Below are 24,918 nucleotides of genomic sequence, written 5' to 3'. Positions count from 1 at the left end.
GAGCTGCATTCACGTGCTGAAGATCCAGAATAGTATCCAATCTTCTGAGCCTTTCTTTGGCACGATAAAGTATATGGAGTATTTGCCTGTGCTCTATAGCTTGAATATCCAGCTAGCGCTGAACTGTGGCTTCAACCCTGAGCGCTGAAGGAGAGTGTTGAAGGAGAGTCCACAAACCAATCTGTCAGAGGTCGAGCAAATTCCAGCTTGTAACCCAATCGAATAATGTCCAAGGAAAAAGGAGGTATTGATGCCCCTGTATAAGACTCTGGTGAGACCTTATTTAGAATATTGTGTGCAATTCTGGAGGCCACACCTTCAAAAAGATATAAAAACGATGGAGTCTATCCAGAGGAAGGCTACTAAAATGGTGTGTGGTCTTTGTCATAAGGAGTATGGGGACAGACTTAAAGATCTCAATTTGTATACTTTGGAGGAAAGGCGGGAGAGGGGAGATATGAGACGTCTAAATACCTACGTAATGTAAATGCGCATGAATTGAGTCTCTTTAATTTGAAAGGAAACTCTGCAATGAAAGGGCATAGGATGAATTTAAGAGGTGAAAGGCTAGGGAGTAATCTAAGGAAATACTTTTTTACAGAAAAGGTGGTAGATGCATGGAACAGTCTCCCTGAAGAGGTGGTGGAGATAGAGACTGTGTCTGAATTCAAGAGTGCCTGGGATAGGCACATGGGATCTCTCAGAGAAAGAGATAATGGTTACTGTGGATTGGCAGACTGGATGGGCCATTTGGCCTTTATCTGCCATCATGTTTCTGGGTTTCTAAGACCCACTGCTCGGATGTAATATGCATGGAGGCAGGAAGAAACGCTGAGAACTAGCCTATCTGCAGAGGGGCATCCCTCAGCCTGGCGTCATTGAGCATTTCAGGCAGAGGGTTCAGAACAAGAGGAGGAAGGCTGGGAACGTCCGTAGCCAGTATATCATCAGTAGGAGCACTGGGAAAATCTCTGCGATGTGGCATTTGCATATGGTCTGGAACACCGTGAGCCATGAAAATTAGAGCGACCAGAACCCCTGGAGGGACTGGGTATACTATCAGGCAGAGACTTAGGGCGACAGTCCATCACAGAATCCAAACAATAATTGCCCATTAAAAGGCTGCCTAGCCAAAGTAGAATTGGAAGTGGAATTACCAGCTCATTGTCAAACCCAGAGTATTCAGCAGGCAGAGATGGAGTATGCTGACGCCTTTGCCAAAACTTCCATGAGATCATACAATGCATCCGCCATATAATCTGTCCCCACCATCAGAAGATGAGGAGGGGGATCCACTGCCTTACTTTCCAGGTGTACAGTCAAGAGAGACATGCATCTGCCACAAAAGGTATCAACGAAGCAGCCTTGATAACTAAAGTAGATGCATCAAAAAGTTTCCAGAGGACCACTTCCACTCAGCAGTCCTGCATTTCCTTTAAGACAGTGTTTTTCAACCTTTTTACACCGTGGACCGGCAGAAATAAAATAATTATTTTGTAGACCGGCAAACTACTAAGACCGAAATAAAAAAACACATTTCCGCCCCGTCTCCGCAAGCTCGGGCCCCACAAACCATCTGATCCCATCCGCACAAGCCTCAGTTATGATTTTATATTGAACGTATTTTATTAAAGTTTAAAAAGAAACAATATTCTGTTCAATTGTCATTTTATAAATATAAATATACAGAGCAAGGACCAACAAAACCCCTGTCTCCCCTCCCCTTCACATATATCCCCTCTACTATCAAGAAAACTGAACAAGCCAAATTATTACAGAATGCTACAGAAATATCATGCTAACAGAATACTGCAGTCACACATGACAAGAATAGTGTTAGGGGGAGTGCCCCCTGATCAGAGAGAGAGCCCTAAGCCAGCTGGAAGCTAAAGAAGCACTGTCTGGGCTTTGCAGTCCCCAGTTATGTCTCTAGCAGGATAAATATTTCAAATCTGATATATTTTAATGACAAAATAGAATGAAAAAAATATTTTTTCTACCTTTTGTAGTCTCTGCTTTCATCTTCTTTTCACTCTTTTCTTTCCAGCGTCTGCCCTGTCTCTTCAATGCAGCATCTGCCCGTTCCATTCACTGTCTGCCCTCTCCCCCTTCCATATGTATCTGACTTCTTTCTATACCCCTCTCCCCTTTCCATCCAGCCTGTGCCGCCTCTCTCCTTTTTACATCATTCATTCAAGCTTCACTACTTTCTTCATTTTTATCTCTCCTATACCAGATCTAGCATCTATATCCCTCTCTCATTTCTCTGCTGACCCCCTTTCCAGCATCAATCTTTCTACTTTCTCATTCCTCTTTCTCTCCCCTTTCCCTCATCTGATCTCTCCATTCCATCCTGACCCCTGACCCCCTTCCTCTCCTATAATCTCCCTGCCAGCTGTTTCCTTCCTTTTTTCCTTCTCCCTTCCCTCTTCCCCCCTATCCAACATTAACTCTCTTCCCATCCCTTTCCCTCCTCCCCTCCCAGTAGCATCTCTCCTTCTACCTCCCTCCAGGTCAGTAGCAGCTCTTCCTTTATCTAGCAGCTTCCCAGCCTCCAACAGTGGCTTCCTCTCCTTCCAGCATTTCTCAGTACTTGCCTGCAGCAGTAATTTCCTTAGGCAGCCTTGGGTCTGTTGCCGCCTCTGAGGAAAGGGGAAGTTGCCGAAGTGAATCACTGCCCTGGTAAGTACGAGAGCTGCTGGGAGGGGAGATAGCCACTGTCAAACGCTCCCCATGATCTTGCTCCTGCGTGCCCTGCACATTCGCGGCCCCTCCCAAGCCGGCAAAAACAGCGTTGTAGTGCAGGTCCTGCCGCCCAAGACGAGCCGGAGGCCCCTACCCACCGCATCCTGCACGTGGGCAGACTCTCAGCACAGACGCTGCTGATCGCCCCAATCCACACGCTACCCCCCCCTGTGCACGCTGACCATCTCCCTTCTACCTGCACCTTCCACGTGGCCCTCTTCGGCGACTCAGCAGGAGCAGCAATCAAGACAGGCTGCCGACATCAGGACCTTCCCTCTCTGAGTCCCGCCTATTTTGTTTCAACTTCTTGTTTCTGCATAGGTGAGACTCACAGAGGGAATGCCCGACGTCAGCATCCTGTCTTGATCGCCCGAGGCTGGGAGGAACAGCAGATTTCCGCCAACACCAGGAAATTTAATGGCATCGATCTCACCTGCCCTGCGCGGACTGGCAGGAATTTTCTGCGGACCAGCACCGGTCCACGGACCGGCAGTTGAAGAACAGTGCTTTAACACACCACCACCCACACCAAAGAGAGAGGTGCATTTAGTCACCTGAGCCACCAAAGAATCCTCCCTGGGTTGACCCAAAAGCTGTTGACACCCCTGTGCCACAGGATACAAAAAGCAGGACATAACTCTAGCAATTTTCAGAGAACCCTCTGGCGAATCAAACTGCTCTGAGACCAGAACACTCATATCAGGGTCCTAGGGAAAGGTAGCTGACTGCGAGCGCATACCACATAGCCAGGAGGAAGAAGTGGACAGAGCCAACCAAGTGACTAAATTCAATTCCTGCAATGACTCAGAAATAAGGTCTGGCAGAGCTGCGAACTTAAATAAGCACAAGACAATAGAATCATACACAGGATCCAAGACCCCTGAGGGATCCGCAGATCCAGCACACAGCCCCTGATCTTCCGTTCCGGGAAGCGCTGTACCTTCAAACAAGGGATCAGTAAGGGAAACATCAGCATCCGGGTCTCCCCCCATCAGGATCAGGTAGCACAAAAGCCACAGCAAGCTGAGGTGAGCCCATGTCCAGAGCAACACGCCACTAAGAGACACCATGGGAGGCGGTTTGAGACTTTTCAGAGAGAGAACACTTGTTCGGAAACTCAGACCACAAAAATTTCATAAATTTAGAAAAAGTGTCCGGCTCCTGGGGCAGAAAGGCACCCTTAGATGACCTGCACTTGCATTCGTTAGGCTGCAGAGGGTCCGCAGCCTGGCTGATGAAAGTACCAGTCATGCCGAGCCCCAAAAGCAACAATGGCCACCCCGCTGGACTAGCTGAGCGTTTGGTCACCTGCTTCAGCAGGGGAGAAGCTAAATTGGATGCTGTAGCCCTCCTCCCCTAAGCTGTCACATGGCGCAAGGACACTCTAAAAGCGCTAAATTAAAGCAATCCTGGCAAGAATCCATATGAGGAGAGCCTAAGGACTCCATCCCAACAGGTTTCCAGGCAAAATTTGCAGTTTTGAAGAAGCAGGGAACTTTAGAAAAAAAAGATTGCTAAAAATCCAAGATGGCCGCAGTAAAAAAATTTGCAACAAAATTGTGATATTTTTTTTTTTTTTTTTTCACTTCCCAAACTGTAAAAATGGCGATTTTAGGATTTTTCAGGAGGGGGGGAACATCCAGAAACCTTCAAAACCCCACTTTTCCAACCTTCCCCGATGTGTCTCACAAGCTATCGTCAGCCTGTGTGCTCACCGTGATCTAATAGGATCTGTGCTGCAACCTGCTTTCAGCTCCCTCAGAGTAATTGGATGAGAATGCTGGGAATGCTTCTGCAAAGCTGATCTTCGGGCTGCCAGTCAGACTCCTATGTCTGACTACAGCTCCACCACTGCGGACCAACAGATAAACAGCGGGATGGGTACAACGACGCAGCCAGCACCATGCAAGACTCCATCGAGCTTCCTCAGGGTGCCAAACAGCCTGCGCATGACTCCTGATTAACAGGAAGTGAGACCACCTCAGGTACAGCTTGAGCTCCAGAGAAACTATGCAGGCTGGCTAACAGGTACCCTATGGGATCACTATTCTGATACATTCATTAGTAATTTCTCATCTTGATTACTGTAACTCTCTCTTAAATGGCCTCCCCCAAAAAGAAATTCGTCGTCTACAACTAATACAAAATACAGCAATAAAACTTATCCATAAAGTAGGCAGATTCGACCACGTTACCCCTCTTCTAAAAGAAGCACACTGGCTCCCTATTTCTCACCGCATCACCTATAAAATTATCTTACTATCTTTCAAAATAAAGCTCTTTCATTTGCCGTTATTTCTTGACAAACTTCTCATTCCCTACAGCTCTTCACGCGCTCTAAGATCAACTGATCAACAACTTCTATTTGTCCCCACTATCAAAGACTTCTACAATACACGTAAAGTAAATTTCGCAGTAACTGCCCCTACTCTCTGGAATTCCCTGCCACAGCAACTCCGTGACGAATCACGACTTGACAAATTTAAAACAGACTTAAAAACGTTTTTATTTCGCGATGCCTTCTCATTCAACTAGAGACATCTTCTTTAATTACCAAAAACAAAAAATCTAATAATAACCGCTTTCTTTAAAGCGCCCCTCTCCATCATGTTTTATCCTCACCCTACTATCTCCAATTTCTTCTCAAATATGTAACTTTACCCTCCCTTTTCCTTTTACCCTCACTATCTAGTTCGTCTTGTGATGTTATATGTAGATACACAATGCCTCTTTTTTTTTTTTTTTTTTTTTTTTTTTTTTTGTATAACTTCTCTTTCTTTTAAACATATTGTTAACCAGCCAGATATTAATTTGATGGTTGGTATATCAAAAGTAATAAAACTTGAAACTTGATCAGCATGTCAGCTACAGACCAAAGTCTATGAATTCTCAAGTAGGCAGAACTTCAAAATTGCTCCAAACACTAAATTACCTGAAAAGGGGACAAAATAATAAAATGGGGAGAGCAGAACAAACACTCCTGCCGGCACACTTGTAGAAAGAAAGAACTGAAGGTGGAGCTAGAGAGCCTAGTGAAGTACAACAGAGGCAGAGTGAAAAATCTGAAGTAGATTTCATCTGTCTGCGGCAGCATGTGGCTATGGGGAAATAAATCTACTGTCTAAAATGTCTCACCTATTGCACTGGAAATACAAACTACTTGAGAGCTATTTCAAATACAACAATCTCCATTTTCTGAATTTTCCCCTGGTTTTTGCATTACGCTTACAGACACGTCAAAGCATTGTTTTAAAGAAATTCTGGGGATATCAGAAGAGAATTTCTTTCATGTTTCAAGGGTATTTTATTTACCATCTAAAATAATTATTCAATAAAATTTGGAGTCTTCAGACATAGATACTACCAGATTGTTATAGTGTCATTTGCCCTTGATAAGGGCTTGCTAATGAAGGTATATTTTAAAAAGAGGGAAAAGTTATTTTTGGGTGTCATTTCTAGGGACACACAGAAGCATCATCTAATCGAATCTAATCTTCAATTTATATGCCGGGTCATCTCCCAATGGAGCTTGACTCGGTTCACATGTAATTAAGACTCGAGTACATAAGAAAGAGAGCATAGAAGAAGAAAAAAAAGCTGGATTATCACCAGTTCTTTGATATTATAGTTAAGCCATTTAAGTTTTGTGTAAACAGCAGAATTTTCAGGGCTTTACGAAATTGTTGTATCTGGCATATCAGTCTAATGGAGTCAGGAAGTCCATTCCACATCGCTACAGCTTGAAGGAATAAGATTGACTAAACTTTCCTATAGATTTAATACCCTTAAAAGAAGGGAAAGACAGCTTATATTTCTGTGTATTCCTCAAATGGCACGATCTGAAGGGGTTCCAATATAAGGGAACTAAAGGATCAAAGTTCTGGGACTGGATGTTCTTCAGACTGGTGTTTTTTCTTTTTTCTTTTTTTTAAGGATATCCTTGCAAATGCATTATAAGATACCAGTCTATGAAGTATGTTGGGGGGTTTGGGGGATTTCTTTTTAACTTTCCCACCTTTTCTGGTAACTAAGAGACCATCAGGAGAATCCTTGCTGATTGTGGTGGACTCCAGTGGAAAGCAGCTCTCTCATTACATTATATATGAAGCCTGTTTCAACATGTTAGTCAACGCTATTTCTAATTTTATTTTCCTAATAATACCCTCATTTAATCTTCGAGCACAATATGGTAGACTTCAGTAATCTATTTCATTTTCCTTTATTTAGGCATAATCTTGGTGTGTTTACTTTCTTTGATCACTTTTCTGTACAAGTCATTACTTGGCTAATATTGTTAAGAAAAAAACACCAATCATTATATAAAGATGCTAGGCCGATCTCCAAGTAAATTTTGATCAGATCTTACCAACTTTTGGATCCAGAACCAGACCCCCTGCATAGGCTGCCTTCTTTCGAACCTTTTTGGATTTGCTCTCTTCTGCATCTTCATTATCTTCATTTACCTGTAAGGAAAATTTAAGGTAATTTACAATCTCAGTTTGCCTAATGTTCTGTCCTACAATATTTTGGTGCTAGGATTTTTTTGGATTACTGTCCACAAGTTTCCTTTGTACTTCTTTTTAAATCTAGCAAAAAAATGCCCTGGATCAAGAGGGTCTGTGAGGACTTAGCAGAATACTAGTTTAAAAGAGCTCTCAAAAAACCCCATAAAGATATGACTCAACACAGGGCCATATTTCAGCACTTAGAAACCTGCATCGGGATTCATAATCTTATGGGAAATGCACAGTCATATAAATATTAAGTGAGAGCACATAACTTTGGAAACACAAACAGGCAAACTTTTGTGGCTGTTGTTACAATCCAATTGCATTCTGTGCAGGAAAAGATTGGCTTCTAAGTGCCGAAACCCAGCACCCTCTTGAGACACAGCATTGTGGTAGACTTTGAAAGCTTTTAACCTATTTCATAAAATTGTAGTTTGGACCTCTGCAGGCCTCTTCCCCCTTTTTGGGGGGTAAACCATTTATGTGGCCCTAATTTTCTCGACTGCTTTACTCCAAGAAAGCACCATCAGTGAAGACAGCTCTGAACCTTTTCTGTTTTCATCTTCTAGCAGGGGGACAAACTACTCGCATTTAGACAGATCCAGGAAGGATGAAAAAACAACTGATCCCTGCTGACTGAAGAGAGTAGCACTCAATCTTAAAGGAGACCTCCCCACAGCAACTCAAAAGATCCTGTGGTGTCACATGAACATGCAATCTGAGGGAAGTTTAATACTGCTGGTGGAATTCTGTACAAACAAAATTCAAAATTCTGTGCACAAAATTTGCAAGTTTATTTAACAACATTTAAACAATATTTTTGCTAATTATGATTCAGAATTTCAGTACAATTCATTACATTACATTAGTGATTTCTATTCCGCCAATACCTTGCGTTTCAAGGCGGATTACATAAAAGTTTTCAGAGATTTCATAAAAAGTTTACATAAAAATTTACAGGAATAGCATAAGAGATGTCATAAGAGTTACATAAGAATTACCAAAGAGTTGTCAAGATCTTAAGGTGGTAAGTGATGGGTAAATAGAGGCATTTTAGCATTAGTTGGGTAATTAGAAGTGGGGTTGAGGTAGGAACTGGTCGTGTTAGATAGGTTTTATGTATTTTTTGAAGAGTAGGGTTTTAGTATCTTTCTTGAAGGTTTTGTAGTGTGTGGTAGATGACAATGTTTATTTTATTTTTATTTTTCCTCTAACTCTACTTTTCACTTCTTTATTACCCTCCAGGTACTTTAGTTAGATTGTGAGCCTTCGGGACAGTAAGGGAATTTTTCAAGTACCTTTCTTATTTCTAATCTTAATGTATATTTTCTGTAAACCGCTTAGAACCTAACGGATGTAGCGGTATATAAGAAATAAATTACATTACATTACATTACAATAAAATGGTGATTTGTCTGTCCAGTTTAGCTGCTCTGATGGCTATTAGGTTGTCATATAGTTTTTTTCGTTTGACATTTTTGGATGGTGGGTGTGTGAAAAGTGAGTGGGTTCTTCTGTGTCTGGATGAGGAGAATTGAGTTAGTCGGTTATTCCAGTTGGTTGGGCTTTCTCCATTAATGGCTTTGAATAGTAGGCAGTAGAATTTGAAGTGTACTCTTGCCTGTATTGGGAGCCAGTGAGAGTCATAGTATGTTTCTGTGATGTGGTCATATTTTTTCAATGAGTAGATGAGTCTTAGGGCTGTATTTTGTATAGTTTGTAATTGTTTTATCATGGTCGCTGTACATGGGAAGTAAAGTATGTTGCAGTAGTCTATTAGTCCAAGGATAAGGGATTGTACCAACAGTAGGAATTGTTTCCTGTCGAAGAATTTTCAGATTTGTCTTAGATTTCTCATGGTCACGAATGATGCTTTTATTACCTTGTTGATCTGTGGTTGCATGGTACAGCCTCTGTCAATAGTACTCCCAGAAGTTTTAGTGGGGGTTGAATAGGGTATGAGATTGAGTTTATTACTAGATTTGTTAAGGTAGGAGTTTTATTGTTTTCTAGGAGGATGAAGTTTGTTTTGTCAGGGTTAAGTTTTGGTTTGTGCTCTGTCATCCATGTTGCTACTGTTTCGAGAGTTCTGTGTATTGTGCTTGTCATGGCAGGTTCTGGGTGGTCGAAGGGGAGGAGGATAGTGATGTCGTCTGCATAGCTGTATGAGGTTATGCCATGTTTTTCTAGGTAGAAGCTGAGGGAGGCTATGTATATATTGAATAGTGTAGGTGACGGGATGATCCCTGGGGTACTCCGCAGGGGTTGATTTTTCTTGCTTTGTTTTAACCATGTAGGTTCTGCTTTGTAGGAAGCCTTTGAATCATGAAAGTACCTTGTCTGAGATTCCAATGGAGTCTAGCGTTTGTATGAGAATGCCGTGATCAACCAGGTCGAAGGCTGCAGAAAGGTCTAGTTGTATGAGCAGGATTTTCCTGCCTGTACTTAGGTATTGTCTGGCAGTGTCCATTAGTGTTCCTAGTAGGGTCTCCGTGCTGTGGTTGGCTCTGAAGCTTGACTGTGTGGGGTGGAGTAGATTGTGTTAGTCTAGGTATAAGGTTAAGGTTTTGGCTACGAGGCCTTCCATCAGCTTGACGTACAGTGGGATTGACGCTACGGGTCTGTAGTTGGATGGTTGGTCCGTTGCTCCTTTGGGATCTTTTAATATCGGTGTTATGATGATTTCGCTGAGTTCTTGTGGGAAATGACCCTCTAATAGTAAAGATTGTATCCATTGTAGAAGCAGGGAACGGGATAATGTACTTGAGGTTTTCAGTAGGTATGGGGGGCAATGATTGAGGTCACAGGCTGTATTTATTATATAGATTGTTGAAGTCTGACCATTGTATGGTTGAGAAATGGGACCAAGTTCTATCTGCTGCGATTGGTTCTTTTTCTGTGGGGGAAAATGAGGTCTCTATGTGTGAGGGGGTTCCGCTGAACGTGGCTCTGATGTTTGCGATCTTATTTTTGAAGTATGTGGCTAAGAGGGTGGCTGAAGGAGGGGTGGGGTTGCTGTTGGCTATGTAGGGTGTGGTGTCTGTGAGAACTTTTAGCAGCTGGAATAGCTTTTTTGTGTCTTGGGGTCCTTCTCCTATTTGTTTTGAGTAGTATGTCTTTCTTTTTTCTTTCAGTTCTTGTTTATATTTTCGATTTGTTGCTATCCATGCTGTTTTTGAGGATTCTTGGCTGTTTTTTCTCCATTTTCTTTCTATTTGTCTGCATTGTCTTTTGAGTTGGAGTAGTTCGTTGTCGAACCACTTGTCTGATTTTCTGTGGATTTTGGTTTTGAGCTTTTCTGGGGCAAGTTCGTCTAGAGTTGCTGTTCCTAGGTGGTTCCATTGTGAGATGAAGTCTTTGGGTGTATAGTGTTGGATTATGGTATCTGTTTTTGTCCAGAATGTTATGGGATTTATATGTTTGCGTGATTTGTGAGTTGTTTGTTGAGTAGTTGGAATGCATTTGTTGTTGGACCAACTGATTTCAAAGGAGTATGTGTAGTGATCAGACCAAAGGGAACGGTTCCAATTACCGTTTGATGTTTGGATCTCTGGTTGTGTGGGCTGTTGGGACATGTAGGCTGCGATGTCTAGTTGGTGTCCTTTTTCATGTGTGGTTTGAGGATCTAAGATTTTGTATGTTAAGGCCTGGAGATATGCTAGTAAGATTTCTACATTTTTGCAGGATTGGTTTTCGAGGTGAAGGTTGAGGTCTCCTAGAAGTAGGTTGTAGCTTGTCGTTAGAGAGTTTCAATAAATAAATTCTTCAAATATTGGTTTAGCTGTATTCCAGTTACTTAGGGTTATGTAGCATAGAATGCATGTTAGCGTTCCTTTAAGTGATGTGCTTGAAAGTTGGCATGCTAGTAAGCCCATGTATTGGTTGGTTGTTTTGTCTTGTATTTTTAGGTTTATTGTTTTTCTGGCTATAATGGCAATTCCTCCTCCTCTTTTATTTTCTCTGTAGACTAACGTTATCTTGTGGCTCTTTGGGCAAACTTCAGTTATTCTAGGATCTGAGTCAGAGGTGAGCCATGTTTCTGTGAGGAAAAGGAAGTCTAAGTTATCTTCTTCTATCCAGTTTTTTATACGTTCTGTTTTAGGGCCTATGGCTCTGATGTTCACATATGCACATTTGAGAGTGGTGTATTCTATAGGTATGTTGCGAGTTGTTTTTGGGTATATGTGATCTTTTGTGGGATTGTTTTTTGGTCTTATATGGGTTTTTTGGTTTTCTACTTGTTGATTTTGGGGCGGGTTGGTATGCGTAAGGCTGTTGGTTTGAGTTTCTGTCAATTGTGAGATGCCTGACTGGTTGGGTAATTCCTTTGGAATTTGCAATGATTGGTTTTGGATATATATCGTTTGCAGTTGCTTTCCAGTCAGTTAGGAGCAGGAATATCAGTAGGATTGCTTGTGGAAAATATGGTGATATGGTCCTCATTGTGATGTTAAGTGTGGTGTGTATTTAATATATTGTGTATGGTGTGGGTTTGAGGAGTTAATCAATTCTAAAACTTTAATCGATTCTAATATGTTGAGTTTCTATTCTAATATTAATTTGTCATCTACTGGTAATAGTTCGCATTAGTCAGACTTTTACATTCAACTAACATTAGCATTAAACTTTTAAATTCAACAAATCTGTCATCTAATGGTATTAGTCAAACTTTTAAATTCAACTAACATTACCTTTAAACTTTTAAATTCAACAAACATTTAACAGATTTTTATATTTTTAAACTTTTAATTTTTTTTATTTTTTTTTTAATAGAGCTATAACACGTTGTTATACTTATCAGGTGGTTTTGGTATCAGTCTTTCCGTCTCTCTGCTTTGTTTCTTCTCAAAGACTTGTACCAGCCTTGTTAGGTCTGCTGGGGTTAGATCTGTAAGGACTAGGCCAGTCGTGAGTGGTAGGTTGCTGCCAATAAATCAGGAGGTCTAGTCCGAGTTTATGATCTTGTGGGTGCCACAGATTTGTTGCTTCATCAGTTCGCTTCACAAAGGCGTGCATGCGCCTTTGCCGTGTGCCTTAGCCGGCGCGCTGAACGGCTACGCCCCGTTGGCACTTCTCTTTTTAAAGTAGCTCCCGCTGGTTCGGGGGAGGGGTGGATTAACTTGCCTGCAGGATCGGGCTCCTGCTTCCCTCTGCCTGCCCGCTACTATCGATTCTCTTTTTAAAGTAGTCCCCGCTGGTTCAGAGGAGGGGCGGATTAACTTGCCTGCAGGATCGGGCTCCTGCTTCCCTCTGCCTGCCCGCTACTATCGATTCTCTTTTTAAAGTAGTCCCCGCTGGTTCGGGGGAGGGGCGAATTAACTTGCCTGCAGGATCGGGCTCCTGCTTCCCTCTGCCTGCCCGCTACTATCGATTCTCTTTTTAAAGTAGTCCCCGCTGGTTCGGGGGAGGGGTGGATTAACTTGCCTGCAGGATCGGGCTCCTGCTTCCCTCTGCCTGCCCGCTACTATTGATTCTCTTTTTAAAGTAGTCCCCGCTGGTTCGGGGGAGGGGTGGATTAATTTGCCTGCAGGATCGGGCTCCTGCTTCCCTCTGCCTGCCCGCTACTATCGATTCTCTTTTTAAAGTAGTCCCCGCTGGTTCGGGGGAGGGGTGGATTAACTTGCCTGCAGGATCGGCTCCTGCTTCCCTCTGCCTGCCCGCTGGTATCGATTCTCTTTTTAAAATAGCCCCCGCTGGTTCGGGGGAGGGGCGGATTAACTTGCCTGCAGGATCGGGCTCCTGCTTCCCTCTGCCTGCCCGCTAGTATCGATTCTCTATTTAAAGTAGCCCCTGCTGGTTCGGGGGAGGGGCAGATTAACCTGCCTGCAGGATCGGGCTCCTGCTTCCCTCTGCCTGCCCGCTAGTATTGATTCTCTATTTAAAGTAGCCCCCGCTGGTTCGGGGGAGAGGCGGATTAACTTGCCTGCAGGACCAGGCTCCTGCTTCCCTCTGCCTGTTCGCTGGTATCGATTCTCTATTTAAAGTAGCCCCCGCTGGTTCGGGGTAGGGGCGGATTAACTTGCCTGCAGGATCAGTACAACCATTTAACTAACTCTCTTAGTGCCAACCCTCGCCGTCTATTTGCCACGCTCAACTCTCTACTCAAAGTGTCCCCGCCTCCTATCACCTCTTCACTCTCCTCCCAGATGATGGCAGAGTTCTTCCACGACAAGATTCACAAGATCCACCTTGAATTCTCAACAATGTCACCTCCCCACCACCCCTTCCGACTGTCCACTCTGTCAACCTCCCTTCAACAAACCTTTCTTCCTTTTCTGAAGTTACGGAAGAGGAAACTGCTCTCTTTCTCTCCTCTTCCAAACCCACCACCTGTTCCTCTGATCCGATTCCTACCTGCTACTCAGATCCATCGCTCTCACTGTAATCCCTCCCATTTGTTACATCCTCAACCTTTCACTCTCCACTGCTACAGTTCCTGATGTCTTCAAACATGCTGTAGTTACACCCCTCCTAGACCATACATCTCCCTCCACCTACCACCCTATCTCCCCTTCCTAACCAAACTACTCGAAAGTGCTATTCACCTACATTGCCTGGACTTCCTTTCTTCTCATAATATTCTTGACCCGCTTCAATTGGACTTTATCCCTCTTCACTCTACTGAAACTACCCTTGCTAAAGTATCTAACCAACCTGCTTCTGGCCAAATCCAATGGACTATACTCTATCCTCATTCTTCTCGATCTGTCTGCTGCCTTCGACACTGTTGATCATCACCTCCTCCTCGACATGTTGTCCTCGCTGGGATTCCAGGGTTCTACTCTCTCCTGGTTTTCTTCCTATCTCTTTGTACCTTCAGCGTATGTTACGGTGGATCCTCCTCCGCCATCCCGCTGTCTATTGGTGTACCCCCAAAGCTCTGTCCTGGGCCCTCTCCTCTTTTTCATATATCCCCGCTCTCTTGGTACACTGATCTCCTCTCATGGTTTCCATTATTACCTCTATGCTGACAACTCCCAGATCTATGTCAGCCTGCCTGTCCAACATTGCCGTTTGGATGCCTCACCACCAACTCAAACTGAATATGGCTAAAACTGAACTCCTTATCTTTCTTCCTAAACTCACCTCCCCCCTCTTGCAGTTCTTTATTTCTGTGAATAACACTATTCTCCTCCCTGTCTCATCAGCTCGCAACCATGGGGTGATCTTTGAGTCCTCTCTCTCCTTCACTGCTCAGATCCAACAAACTGCCAAATCCTGTTGCTTCCTCCTCTATAATATTACCAAAATCCATCCTCTTCTCTCTGAATGCACTACCAAAACCCTTATCCACACTCTCATCATCTCGCACTTAGACTACTGCAACGTTATTCTCTCGGACCTCCCACACCTCTTCAATCCATTCAAAATTCTGCTGCATGACTCATATTCCATGAGAGCCACTATTCAAGTTTCAAGTTTATTATAAATTTGATTAATCGCTTATTCAAAATTCTAAGCAATGTACACATTAATAAAATTACAAAATTTTAGGGGATAACAAAACAAACGAAAAACCAAACCTTGCAGAATATATTGAAGACTAATCTTACAAACATATATAAAACAAGAGGAGAGAGTGGGAAAAGAAATATAAATTGTTGATAGTAGATAAGACAATTATGGGAAAAAACAATAGGAAGGGAGAGAGAAATGTGCTACAGGGAAGTTATAGAATGGACTTGAAATGAGACTCCTAGATTTCTAAAGAAAGCTTTTTAATTTGCTCTTAAATTTATCCAAATTGTGTTCTTCCCTTAAATAAAAAGGGAGGGAATTCCATGTTTGAGGGGCTGTGACACAAAAGATGACTTGCCGCCTTGTGTTAATAATTTTAAATGAGGTAATAACTAATAAATGTTAATCATTGGACCTCAATAATCTAGTTAAGATATAAAGAATCAGTAATTTATGAATAAAAGCCGGAGTTTTGTATAGCAATGATTTGAAAGTAAGCAGACTTAATTTTAACATTATACGTGTGCGACTGGGAGCCAGTGCGCTTTCTTAAGAAGAGGAGTCACGTGATCGAATTTCTTAGCTTTCATTATAAGTTTAATTGAAGAATTTTGGATGATCTGTAGACATCTAATTTCATTTTGAGCTATTCTCTTGAATAAGGCATTACAATAACAATTTTTGAAATAATCAAGGAATGAATTAATATGTTAAGAGACTTTGGATATAGAAATTTTGAAACTGAACGGATTTGACGAAGTCTGTAAGAACATAAGAAGTTGCCTCCACTGGGTCAGACCAGAGGTCCATCGTGCCCAGCAGTCCGCTCCCGCGGCGGCTCATCAGGCTTATGACCTGTGAAGTGGTCCTGACTATTCCTATAACCTACCTCTACTTCTATCTGTACCCCTCAATCCCCTTCTCCTTTAGGAACCTATCTAAACCTTCCTTGAACCCCTGTAGCGTGCTCTGGCCTATCACAACCTCTGGAAGCGCATTCCATGTGTCCACCACCCTCCGGGTAAAAAAGAACTTCCTAGTGTTTGTTCTAAACCTGTCCCCTTTCAATTTCTCCGAGTGCCCCCTTGTACTTGTGGTTCCCCACAGTCTGAAGAATCTGTCCCTGTCTACCTTCTCTATGCCCTTCAGGATTTTGAAGGTTTCTATTATGTCTCCTCTAAGTCTCCGCTTTTCCAGGGAGAATAACCCCAGCATTTCCAACCTGTCAGCGTATGAAAAGTTTTCCATACCTTTTATCAGTTTAGTCGCTCTTCTCTGAACTCCCCAAGTACTGCCATGTCCTTCTTGAGGTACGGCAACCAGTACTGGACACAGTACTCCAGATGTGGGCGCATCATTGCACGATACAGCGGCATGATGACTTCCTTCATCCTGGTCGTGATACCCTTTTTAGTGATACCCAACATTCTGTTCGCTTTCTTTGAGGTTGTCGCACACTGTGCTGATGCTTTCAATGTTGTGTCCACCATCATCACCAAGTCTCTTTCAAGGTTGCTTACCCCTAGCAATGATCCCCCCATTTTGTAGCTGAACATCGAGTTCTTTTTCCCTACATACATGACCTTGCATTTCTCTATGTTAAAGCTCATTTGCCACTTTATTGCCCACTCTTCCAGCCTCGTTAGGTCCCTTTGCAGGTCTTCGCAGTCTTCCGCGGTTCTAACCCTGCTGCAGAGTTTGGTGTCATTCGCAAATTTAATAACCTCACATTTTGTTCCCGCCTCCAGGTCATTAATAAATATATTGAACAGGAGCGGTCCCAGCACCGACCCCTGTGGAACTCCTCTCGTGACCCATTGCCAGTCTGAGTAATGGCCCTTTACTCCAAACCCTCTGTTTTCTGCCTGCCAGCCAGTGTTTGATCCATTGGTGGACATCCCCTTGCACCCCGTGGTTCCACAGCTTCTTAAGCAGCCGTTCGTGGGGTACATTGTCGAAGGCTTTTTGGAAGTCAAAGTAAATGATGTCTATGGATTCCCCTTTATCCATCTGGCTGTTTATTCCCTCAAAGAAGTACAGTAAGTTCGTGAGGCACGACCTTCCCTTGCAGAAGCCGTGCTGGCTCGCCTTCAGCTGTCCATTGTTTTCTATGTGTTTGCAGATGCTGTCCTTAACCAGTGCTTCCATCATCTTTCCCGGAACCAAGGTCAAGCTCACCGGCCTGTAGTTTCCCGGGTCACCCCTTGATCCCTTCTTAAAGATGGGCGTGACATTTGCTATTTTCCAGTCCTCCGGGATCTCCCCAGTTTTTAAGGATAGGTTACATATTTGGCAAATTGTATCCGCTATTTTGTTTCTCAGTTCTTTTAGTACCCTTGGGTGGATGCCGTCCAGACCTTGTGATTTGTCGCTCTTCAGTCTGTCTATCTGTCGGAGGACATCCTCTTGGCTTACCTCTAGTTGGACCAGCTTTTCATCCTGATCCCCACTTATGATCTCCTCAGGTTCTGGAATATTGGATGTGTCCTCTCTCGTGAAGACTGATGAGAAGAATTTGTTTAACCTGTCAGCTATCTCTTTTTCCTCCTTTACCACTCCCTTCTTGTCTCCATCATCCAATGGTCCCACTTCCTCCCTGGCCGGTTGCTTCCCCTTCACGTACCTGAAGAATGGTTTGAAGTTTCTTGCTTCCCCCGCCAGTCTCTCTTCATATTCTCTTTTTGCTTTCCTAATCACTCTGTGACATTCCTTTTGGTGTCTTTTGTGCTCCTTCTGGTTGTCCTTGGTTTGGTCCTTTTTCCATTTTCTGAACGATGTTTTCTTATCCCTTATCGCCTTTTTCACTGCATTTGTTATCCACACCGGGTTTTTGGTTCGATTCTTTTTGCACCCTTTCCTAAACCTGGGGACGTACAGGTTCTGTGCTTTGTGCACCGTGTCCTTGAGTAGGGACCAGGCTTTTTCTACGGTCTCCATCTTCCCTGAGCTGCTGCTGAGTTTCTTTCCCACCATTTTTCTCATGGCCTCGTAATTCCCTTTTCTGAAACTGAGTGCTGTCGTTGTGATTCTTTTCACCTTTGATGTTCCTATTGCTAGCTTGCACTGGATCATGTTGTGATCGCTGTTTCCTAGTGGCGCTAGTACTACCACCTCCTTTGCGGGTCCCCCTAGCCCGTTGAGGATTAGGTCAAGAGTGGCATCTCCTCGTGTTGGTTCCGTGACCAGTTGTTCCATGAAACAGTCCCTCATAGCCTCCAGGAATTTTGTTTCCCTTGTGCAATTTGAGTGTCCAATACTCCAGTCTATTCCAGGGTAGTTGAAATCCCCCATCACCACCACACTTCCGCTTTTGCATACCTGCCTCAATTCAGCCTCCAGGTCCTGGTCATTTGCTTCTGATTGTCCTGGCGGGTGATAGTACAGTCCCAATTTTATGTCTGCTCCATTTCCTCCTGGTAGCTTAACCCATAGTGATTCCAAGCCGTCCGCCCTTACTGTTGTTTCCATCCTGGTTGAAGGAATGGAGTCCTTTATATATAGTGCTATTCCTCCACCCTTCTTGTATGTCCTGTCTCTCCTATAGAGCTTGTACCCTGGTATGACCACATCCCAATTGTTGTCCTCGGACCACCATGTTTCTGTGACTCCAATTATGTCTAGGTCCTCCTTACTGGCTATGACTTCTAGCTCTCCCATTTTGGTTCTTAGGTTCCTTGCATTAGTGTATAGGCAATTTAAGTCCCGGTTGTTTACCTTCCCTGTTGGTTTTCCTCGTGGTTTGGTGCTCCTGCCGACCACCTCATGGGCTGCCAGTCCCCGAGCCTCGTTTTGTTCATCCTCCTTCTGTGGTATGTCTGTTTCGTCCTCATCCTCCTCCTGTGGTGTGTCTATCTCGTCCTCAGCCTGCTTCCCCATTTTTGGATGTCCCTCTGGCTCCTGCTGTTCTCTCTTCTTCCTGCTCTCTAGTTTCATTTGTTCCTTGGGCCCCTGTATTGCATCTTTGGGTCCTTTTTCCAAAAATTCCCACTCGTCCGATGTGTCGATGTCAGATCGACTATCGGCTTTCCCCTTCTCCTTAGTTTAAAGCCATGTCTATGCCGTTCTGGATGTTGTGTGCCAGCATCCTCGTTCCAGCCTTGCTCAGGTGCAGTCCGTCCTTCCTGTAGAGCTTGTTTTTCCCCTAAAAAAGTTGATTTAACAATGCTACTAATGTGATCACATTACCCCTCTCCTCAAGTCATTTCATTGGCTCTCTGTCCATTTCCAAATATAGTTTAAACTCCTCTTGCTGATTTATAAGTGCATTCACTCTGAAGTCCCCCAATATCTCTCTTCACTTATCTCCCCCTATGCTCCTCCCCTTGATCTTATCTGTACCTTTCTCTTCCACTGCCAACTCCAGACTTCATCCCTTCTTTCTTGCAGCACCGTATGCCTGAATCAATACACAGTGTTCTCCCTAGGGCCTTTTAGCTGGGCGGTCCGCCCAGCTAATTTAGACGAGCGCCCGGCTATCATCTGCTGCTGCTGCCGCTGCTGAACATTTTTTTTAAAAACCCAAAAAGCTTGGAGATTTCAGCCCGTAGCGATCTTATGCTCCGGGGCTCTATTGGGGGAAATGCTGCCAGGTCCTGCCTTCGTGGAAACAGAAAGTAGGCAGGACCCGGCAGCAAGAAGAGCAAATGTTTCACTAACCTGTCTCCCGCCTTAGCCCGTAGCGAACGCTTGCTTCAAGGCTCTCAACATGTGCGCGCCGGCTTCCTTTCTCCCCCCCCCCCCCGGACATAACTTCCGGTTTCGGAGGGACGAGAAGGGAAGCCGGTGCGTACATGTTGAGAGCTCTGAAGCAAGCGTTCGCTATGGGCTAAGGCGGGAGACAGGTTAGTGAAGCATTTGCTCTTCTTGCTGCCGGGTCCTGCCTACTTTCTGTTTCCGCGAAGGCAGGACCCGGCAGCATTTCCCCAATAGGTCGATCGCGATCTTGGGCCGATCAGCCTTCCTCTCCCCGTCGGCAGAATTGACGTCGGGGAGAGGAATGCTGGTCGGCCGAAGCAAGGAGAGCTTGGGGCAGCGTCAGCTTTCGGGCCTGTTATTGGTGGCGGTTTGGGGTCTGGTCCCCGATGGCAGTGGCTTGGGGGAGGGCAGGGAGAAAGAAAGAAAAAGGGCAGGCAGGGAGACAGAAGGAAAGAAGAGAAACAGAAAAAAAAGAAAGGGAGACAGAGAGAAAGAAAGGGCAGGGAGAGAGGAAGGAAAAGTTGGGGGAGGGAACGAGGTCTGGAGGAGAGGAAGCATACAGGCTAAAATAAGGGAAGAAAGATTGTATGCACAGTCAGAAGAAGAAAGTGCAACCAGAGACTCATGAAATCACCAAACAAGGTAGGAAAAATGATTTTATTTTAAATTTAGTGATCAAAATGTGTCTGAATTTATATCTGCTGTCTATATTTTACACTAAGGTCCCCTTTTACTAAACCGCAATAGAGGTTTTTAGCGCAGGGAGCCTATGAGCGTCGAGAGCAGCGCTGGGCATTCAGCGCAGCTCCCTGCACTAAAAACTGCTATCGTGGTTTAGTAAAAAGGGAGGAGGGTATATTTGTCTATTTTTGTATGGTTGTTACTGAGGTGACAGTGTATAGTCATCTGCTTTGACCTCTTTGAAAAACCCTGGAATAGGAATAATAATTAACATTTTCTATGCGTACAGTGTACTTTGTGTTTTTTTTTAATTTTATTGTTGGTAGATCATTTTGACTTGGTCATTTTAAAAGTAGCTCGCAAGCCCAAAAAGTGTGGGCACCCCTGCTCTAGAACATCGCTCCTTAGTTTTATCAAGTGGTGCAGTGAGGGGCCAGCACTTTACATCTTATCACCTCATTCTTTCTTTTTTCTCCTCATGTACAGAACGGTTCTTTATTCTAAGCAGCTCTGGCACTAACAGTACTATGGGTGCCTTATGCTATTTTCACTACCACTTGCAGTCAGGTTCGGCATTTTATCATGGTTTTGGTTTTTTATTTAGTTTTTTACCAGTATTTTCATTTATTTATTAAAGCAGCCTTTTTTAACAGTTCGATGCCCCTCCCCTATCAGTGTGCATTCAATCCACTGCCGACACTGTTTTGGCGCCTCTTTCAACACATCAAATATCATAGCCTCACTGTCGCATGTTCACATTTATTCTGCGTACGAGTTTATCTCATCAGTGCAGAGACCTTTACGTTAAGTCCATTTTACTCTCCCTTTTTTACTTTCCCGAGTGCTGTGGTTTTATTCTTTGGTTTTAATAGAAGCTCATTTGAAGAATAATTTAGATCTTTCCCAGGTTTCACTTTTCATCTACCCGGTCTTTTCTGGTTTCCTTTCTATAGTCTGCTTTTCATCTGGAGTCTTTTGAGTTTAGAATTACATTTTATGACATATTTTTATGGTTATAATTGTATGACATGTCTAAATTGGTCAAGTTATCCATTCTTTTTATTATTTTTTGTCCCCTCATACAGTGGCAGACCGCCCCGGGTGCCAGCCTTAGGGGGGTACACAGCTGGCTGGATCCAGAACCTTCCGAGCTGCTCTAATGGCACCTGCACCTCAGCGCGGCTGCCGTACTTATTCCAAAGCAGAGTCGGCAGCCACACTGAAGTGCAGGAAGGTCCTGCTATGACTGCATTTGCCACCTCTGCCTCCGGAAGACGTAAGTGGCGTCGGAAGGGGTGGACTGGCAGCTGCAGTCATTGCGGAACCTTGCCACAACTCCCTGCGTCTGCCGGCCCACCCCCTCCAACATCACTTACATCTTCCAGAGGCAGAGGCAACAAAAGCAGTCATCATGGGACCTTGCTGGTTTGGAGTGAGAGAGGAGCATGGAAGGGTGGTATGGAATGGTGGTGGAGGGAGAGAAAGGGAGCAGATACTGATGGAATTGGTGTGCAGGGAAAGGAGAGAGAGACATAAGGGGGAAGGATACTGGATGGAATTGGGTTGGAGGGAAAGAAAGGGGGCAGATGCTGATGGAAGTGGGGGGAAGGAAGAGGAGAGAGTGAAATGCCAGACCATGGGCGTGTGGGAAAAGGAAGGGAAGAACAGGAGAGAGATGCCAGACCATTGGAGGAGGGAAGGGAAGAAGATGGATGCAGAATAATAGGGGTGAAGGGAGAGATGGAAGGGGAATACAAGGAGAGAAGATGCCATATAGAAGGGGCAGAGAGAGGGTAGACAGTGGATGAAAGGAAGAGAGTGACAAGACTATGAGGAAAGCAGAAACCAGAGAAGACAATGTAGAAAAAAATTCTATTTATTTTTTTGCTTTAGGGGAGATGCATCACTGTTTCTGTGGTGTTGCATTGTATATAGAATCCAGCTTCTTAGTGGTTCAATTTAATCTTTGTCTACGTTTTTATATTTTATCCCCCCTTTTACAAAACTGTAGAGGGTTTTTTATAGCACCGGCCATGGTGGTAATTGCTCTGAATTCTATGAGAGTCTGAGCTGTTACCATCATGGCTAAAAACCACATTATAGTTTTGTAAAAGGGAGAGGGGTTAGTTTGTGATTAAATATTCCATACTAGGCGAAGGTGTTTTCTGTGTTCTGTGTGTTCGAAAGACATGGTTTTCAGTTAGGATTGACTGTGTAGGATTGATCTGTACTAGTCTGGCTTGTTTAGTTTTACAATGGGTGTATTGATGTTGTACTGCTCACTGCAGTATGTAAGATGCTGCCTTTTCCTAGGTACACTCTTGTGTGATGTGTGGATTATTACTAAAAATCATGTTTTTCATACAGATGGGGGGGTGTAAAAAAATGATGGGTGTCACATATGCTAAGTACTAGCTATAGAAACACAGATGTATTGAAAACCAATGTATGTAAAGCAACACTTTCAATTGGTGACTACTATAATTGTAGGACAATGTAGTAATAAAGTTTTGCAGAAAACTATGTGAGACAAGTACCGACTCTAAATTCACTCAAAAAGAAGGAAAAAGCCTCAGAAAAAGGCCCTCCCACCGCCACAAAGGTGGATATCAAGGTGGTTAGACGGTAACCTCACAGGCAAAACCTTCGTTAAAATGAGTGTTTGAGCAGAAAAACTTGTGCTTCACATATGCAAATTTGTAGATAGAGGAAAAACCACTTATCTTCAACTGATCGGCACACCAACGGAGGCCAGCGTTTCACCAACAACCTACATCAGGGTGTGACCCGACCAATCAGTCTTGAAAGAGCAGAAACGACCGCTTCAGAAGAGTCCACTGTATCATTTTCTCTACCATAATCTCCCCAACCCTGAAATATCCTGTCTAAACTAGATTGTAAGCACTTCTGAGCAGGGACTGTCTATTGTATGTTAAAATGTACAGCGCTGCGTACGCCTTTCAGCACTATAGAAATAATAAATAGTAGTAGTAGTATTTTCATTAAATTATACTAGAGAAAACAAAGAGCCTTCAAGTTTTTATTGCTTAGTGACTTTCTTATACCAGAAAGCTTCAATTTGAACAGTGAAACCTCTCTCCACATCTATGGAATTGAAGACAAAATTTATATAACTGAAGGCCTTGCTACATTGTGAAGCAAAAAAAACCCCCAGATACCTATTATGGTCAGTATTGTACAAACAGGTCAAATAATAATTTGGGATGAATTTCTAAGCAATTTTTGAAACCTCTTAGATAGGCAGGTTCAATTGATCAGAAGGCTGGTAACAGGAGGCCAAGAACCATTCAAATGGCACAAAATATTCAAGCTGTCAAAGAACTGGTCCCATGGAAATCATTTACTGCTCCTCAAATTAAAAATATTTTGAAGTGCTATTCAGTATACAATTAGGTTTCTATATGCCAAAAATGATTTAACTAGTTTTGTAGACGTTATGCTGATCATAGCAGGGGTCTGGTTTTGATTTACAGCGTATAATTTAAATACAATCCAGTACATTCATTTAAATTATAGTAGAGAAAACAAAGAGCCGGATTCTGCAACCGGCATCGGTATCAGACAGTGCCTCCAAAACTGGCACCAGTTGCAGAATTGTGGCCATGTGTAAAGTAGACGTTAGAAATATAGGCCAGGGTTTTACTAGCCCACATTTTCAGCATAAGAACATAAGAATAGCCTTACTGGGTCAGACCAATGGTCCATCAAGCCCAGTAGCCCGTTCTCAGTGTGGTCAATCCAGGTCACTAGTACCTAGCCAAAATCCAAGGAGTAGCATTATTCTATGCTACCGATCCAGGGCAAGCAGTGGCTTCTCCCCCTGACTTTCTGAATAACAGACTACGGACTTTTCCTCCAGGAACTTGTCCAAACTTTTCTTAAAACCAGCTACGCTATCCGCTCTTACCACAACCTCTGGCAATGCATTCCAGAGCTTAACTATACTCTGAGTGAAAAAATATTTTCTTCTATTGATTTTAAAAGTATTTCCCTATAACTTCATCAAGTGTCCCCTGGTCTTTGTAATTTTTGATGGAGTGAAAAATTGATCCACTTTTACCCGTTCTACTCCACTCAGGATTTTGTAGACTTCAATCCTATCTCCCCTCAGCCGTCTCTTTTTCAAGCTGAAGAGCCCTAACCTTTTTAGTCTTTCCTCATACGCGAGGAGTTCTATCCCCTTTATCATCTTGGTCGCTCTTCTTTGAACTTTTTCTATTGCCGCTATATCTTTCTTGAGATAAGGAGACCAGAAATGAACACAATACTCCAAATGAGGTCGCACCATGGAGCGATACAGGGGCATTATAACATTCTTAGTCTTGTCAACCATGCCTTTTTTAATGATTCCTAGCATCCTCTTTGCTTTTTTGGCCACACACAGCACCTATATTACACAAGAGTCACATTCACAGGGGTTCCTATCAGTGCCTTTGGTCAATCTTGCGCATGCCACGCACACTTTGACTTGTAGGCATTGGTAGATGCCTCTGTGGATGGGACATTAGCGGCCTGTTCTTTAGGCGCCTACATTTTTTTTTTAATTAGTTTTGAATTGGTTTTATACAATGCGGTCAATTACCACATCATTTATCGCCAATTAAACCATTTAAGATAAGCAGCAGTAGGACTCCTACCACCGCCTATCTTTAAACATCCATACAAGAATCAGGGCCAAAGAGCCTTCAAATTTTTCTTGCTCAGCAATTTCTTTCTAGCAGAAAATATCAAACTGTACAGTGAAAAACTTCTCTCCACCATCACCCATCCCCTTCTAACCCTCCCAAAGCCAATATCTCTCACACACTCA

The 24,918-nt window shown here is 43.5% G+C and overlaps 1 protein-coding gene across 4 annotated transcripts in view; it reads right to left on the bottom strand.

Moving 5' to 3' along the window:
- Window positions 1-24,918, bottom strand: part of POLA1 (DNA polymerase alpha 1, catalytic subunit) — an 874,681-nt gene that overhangs the window by 616,067 nt on the left and 233,696 nt on the right. For all 4 annotated transcript variants that reach the window (XM_033948024.1, XM_033948022.1, XM_033948023.1 and 1 more), the window contains exon 23: window positions 7,112-7,208. In XM_033948024.1, the coding sequence (XP_033803915.1) occupies window positions 7,112-7,208 (97 nt within the window). The remainder of the gene's footprint in view (window positions 1-7,111; window positions 7,209-24,918) is intronic.

The sequence above is a fragment of the Geotrypetes seraphini genome, chromosome 6 (genome assembly GCF_902459505.1).
Source record: "Geotrypetes seraphini chromosome 6, aGeoSer1.1, whole genome shotgun sequence".
Taxonomy (NCBI): domain Eukaryota; kingdom Metazoa; phylum Chordata; class Amphibia; order Gymnophiona; family Dermophiidae; genus Geotrypetes; species Geotrypetes seraphini.
The sequence above is the reverse complement of the archived record's forward strand: the minus strand, read 5'-3'. Positions and strand labels throughout refer to the sequence as shown.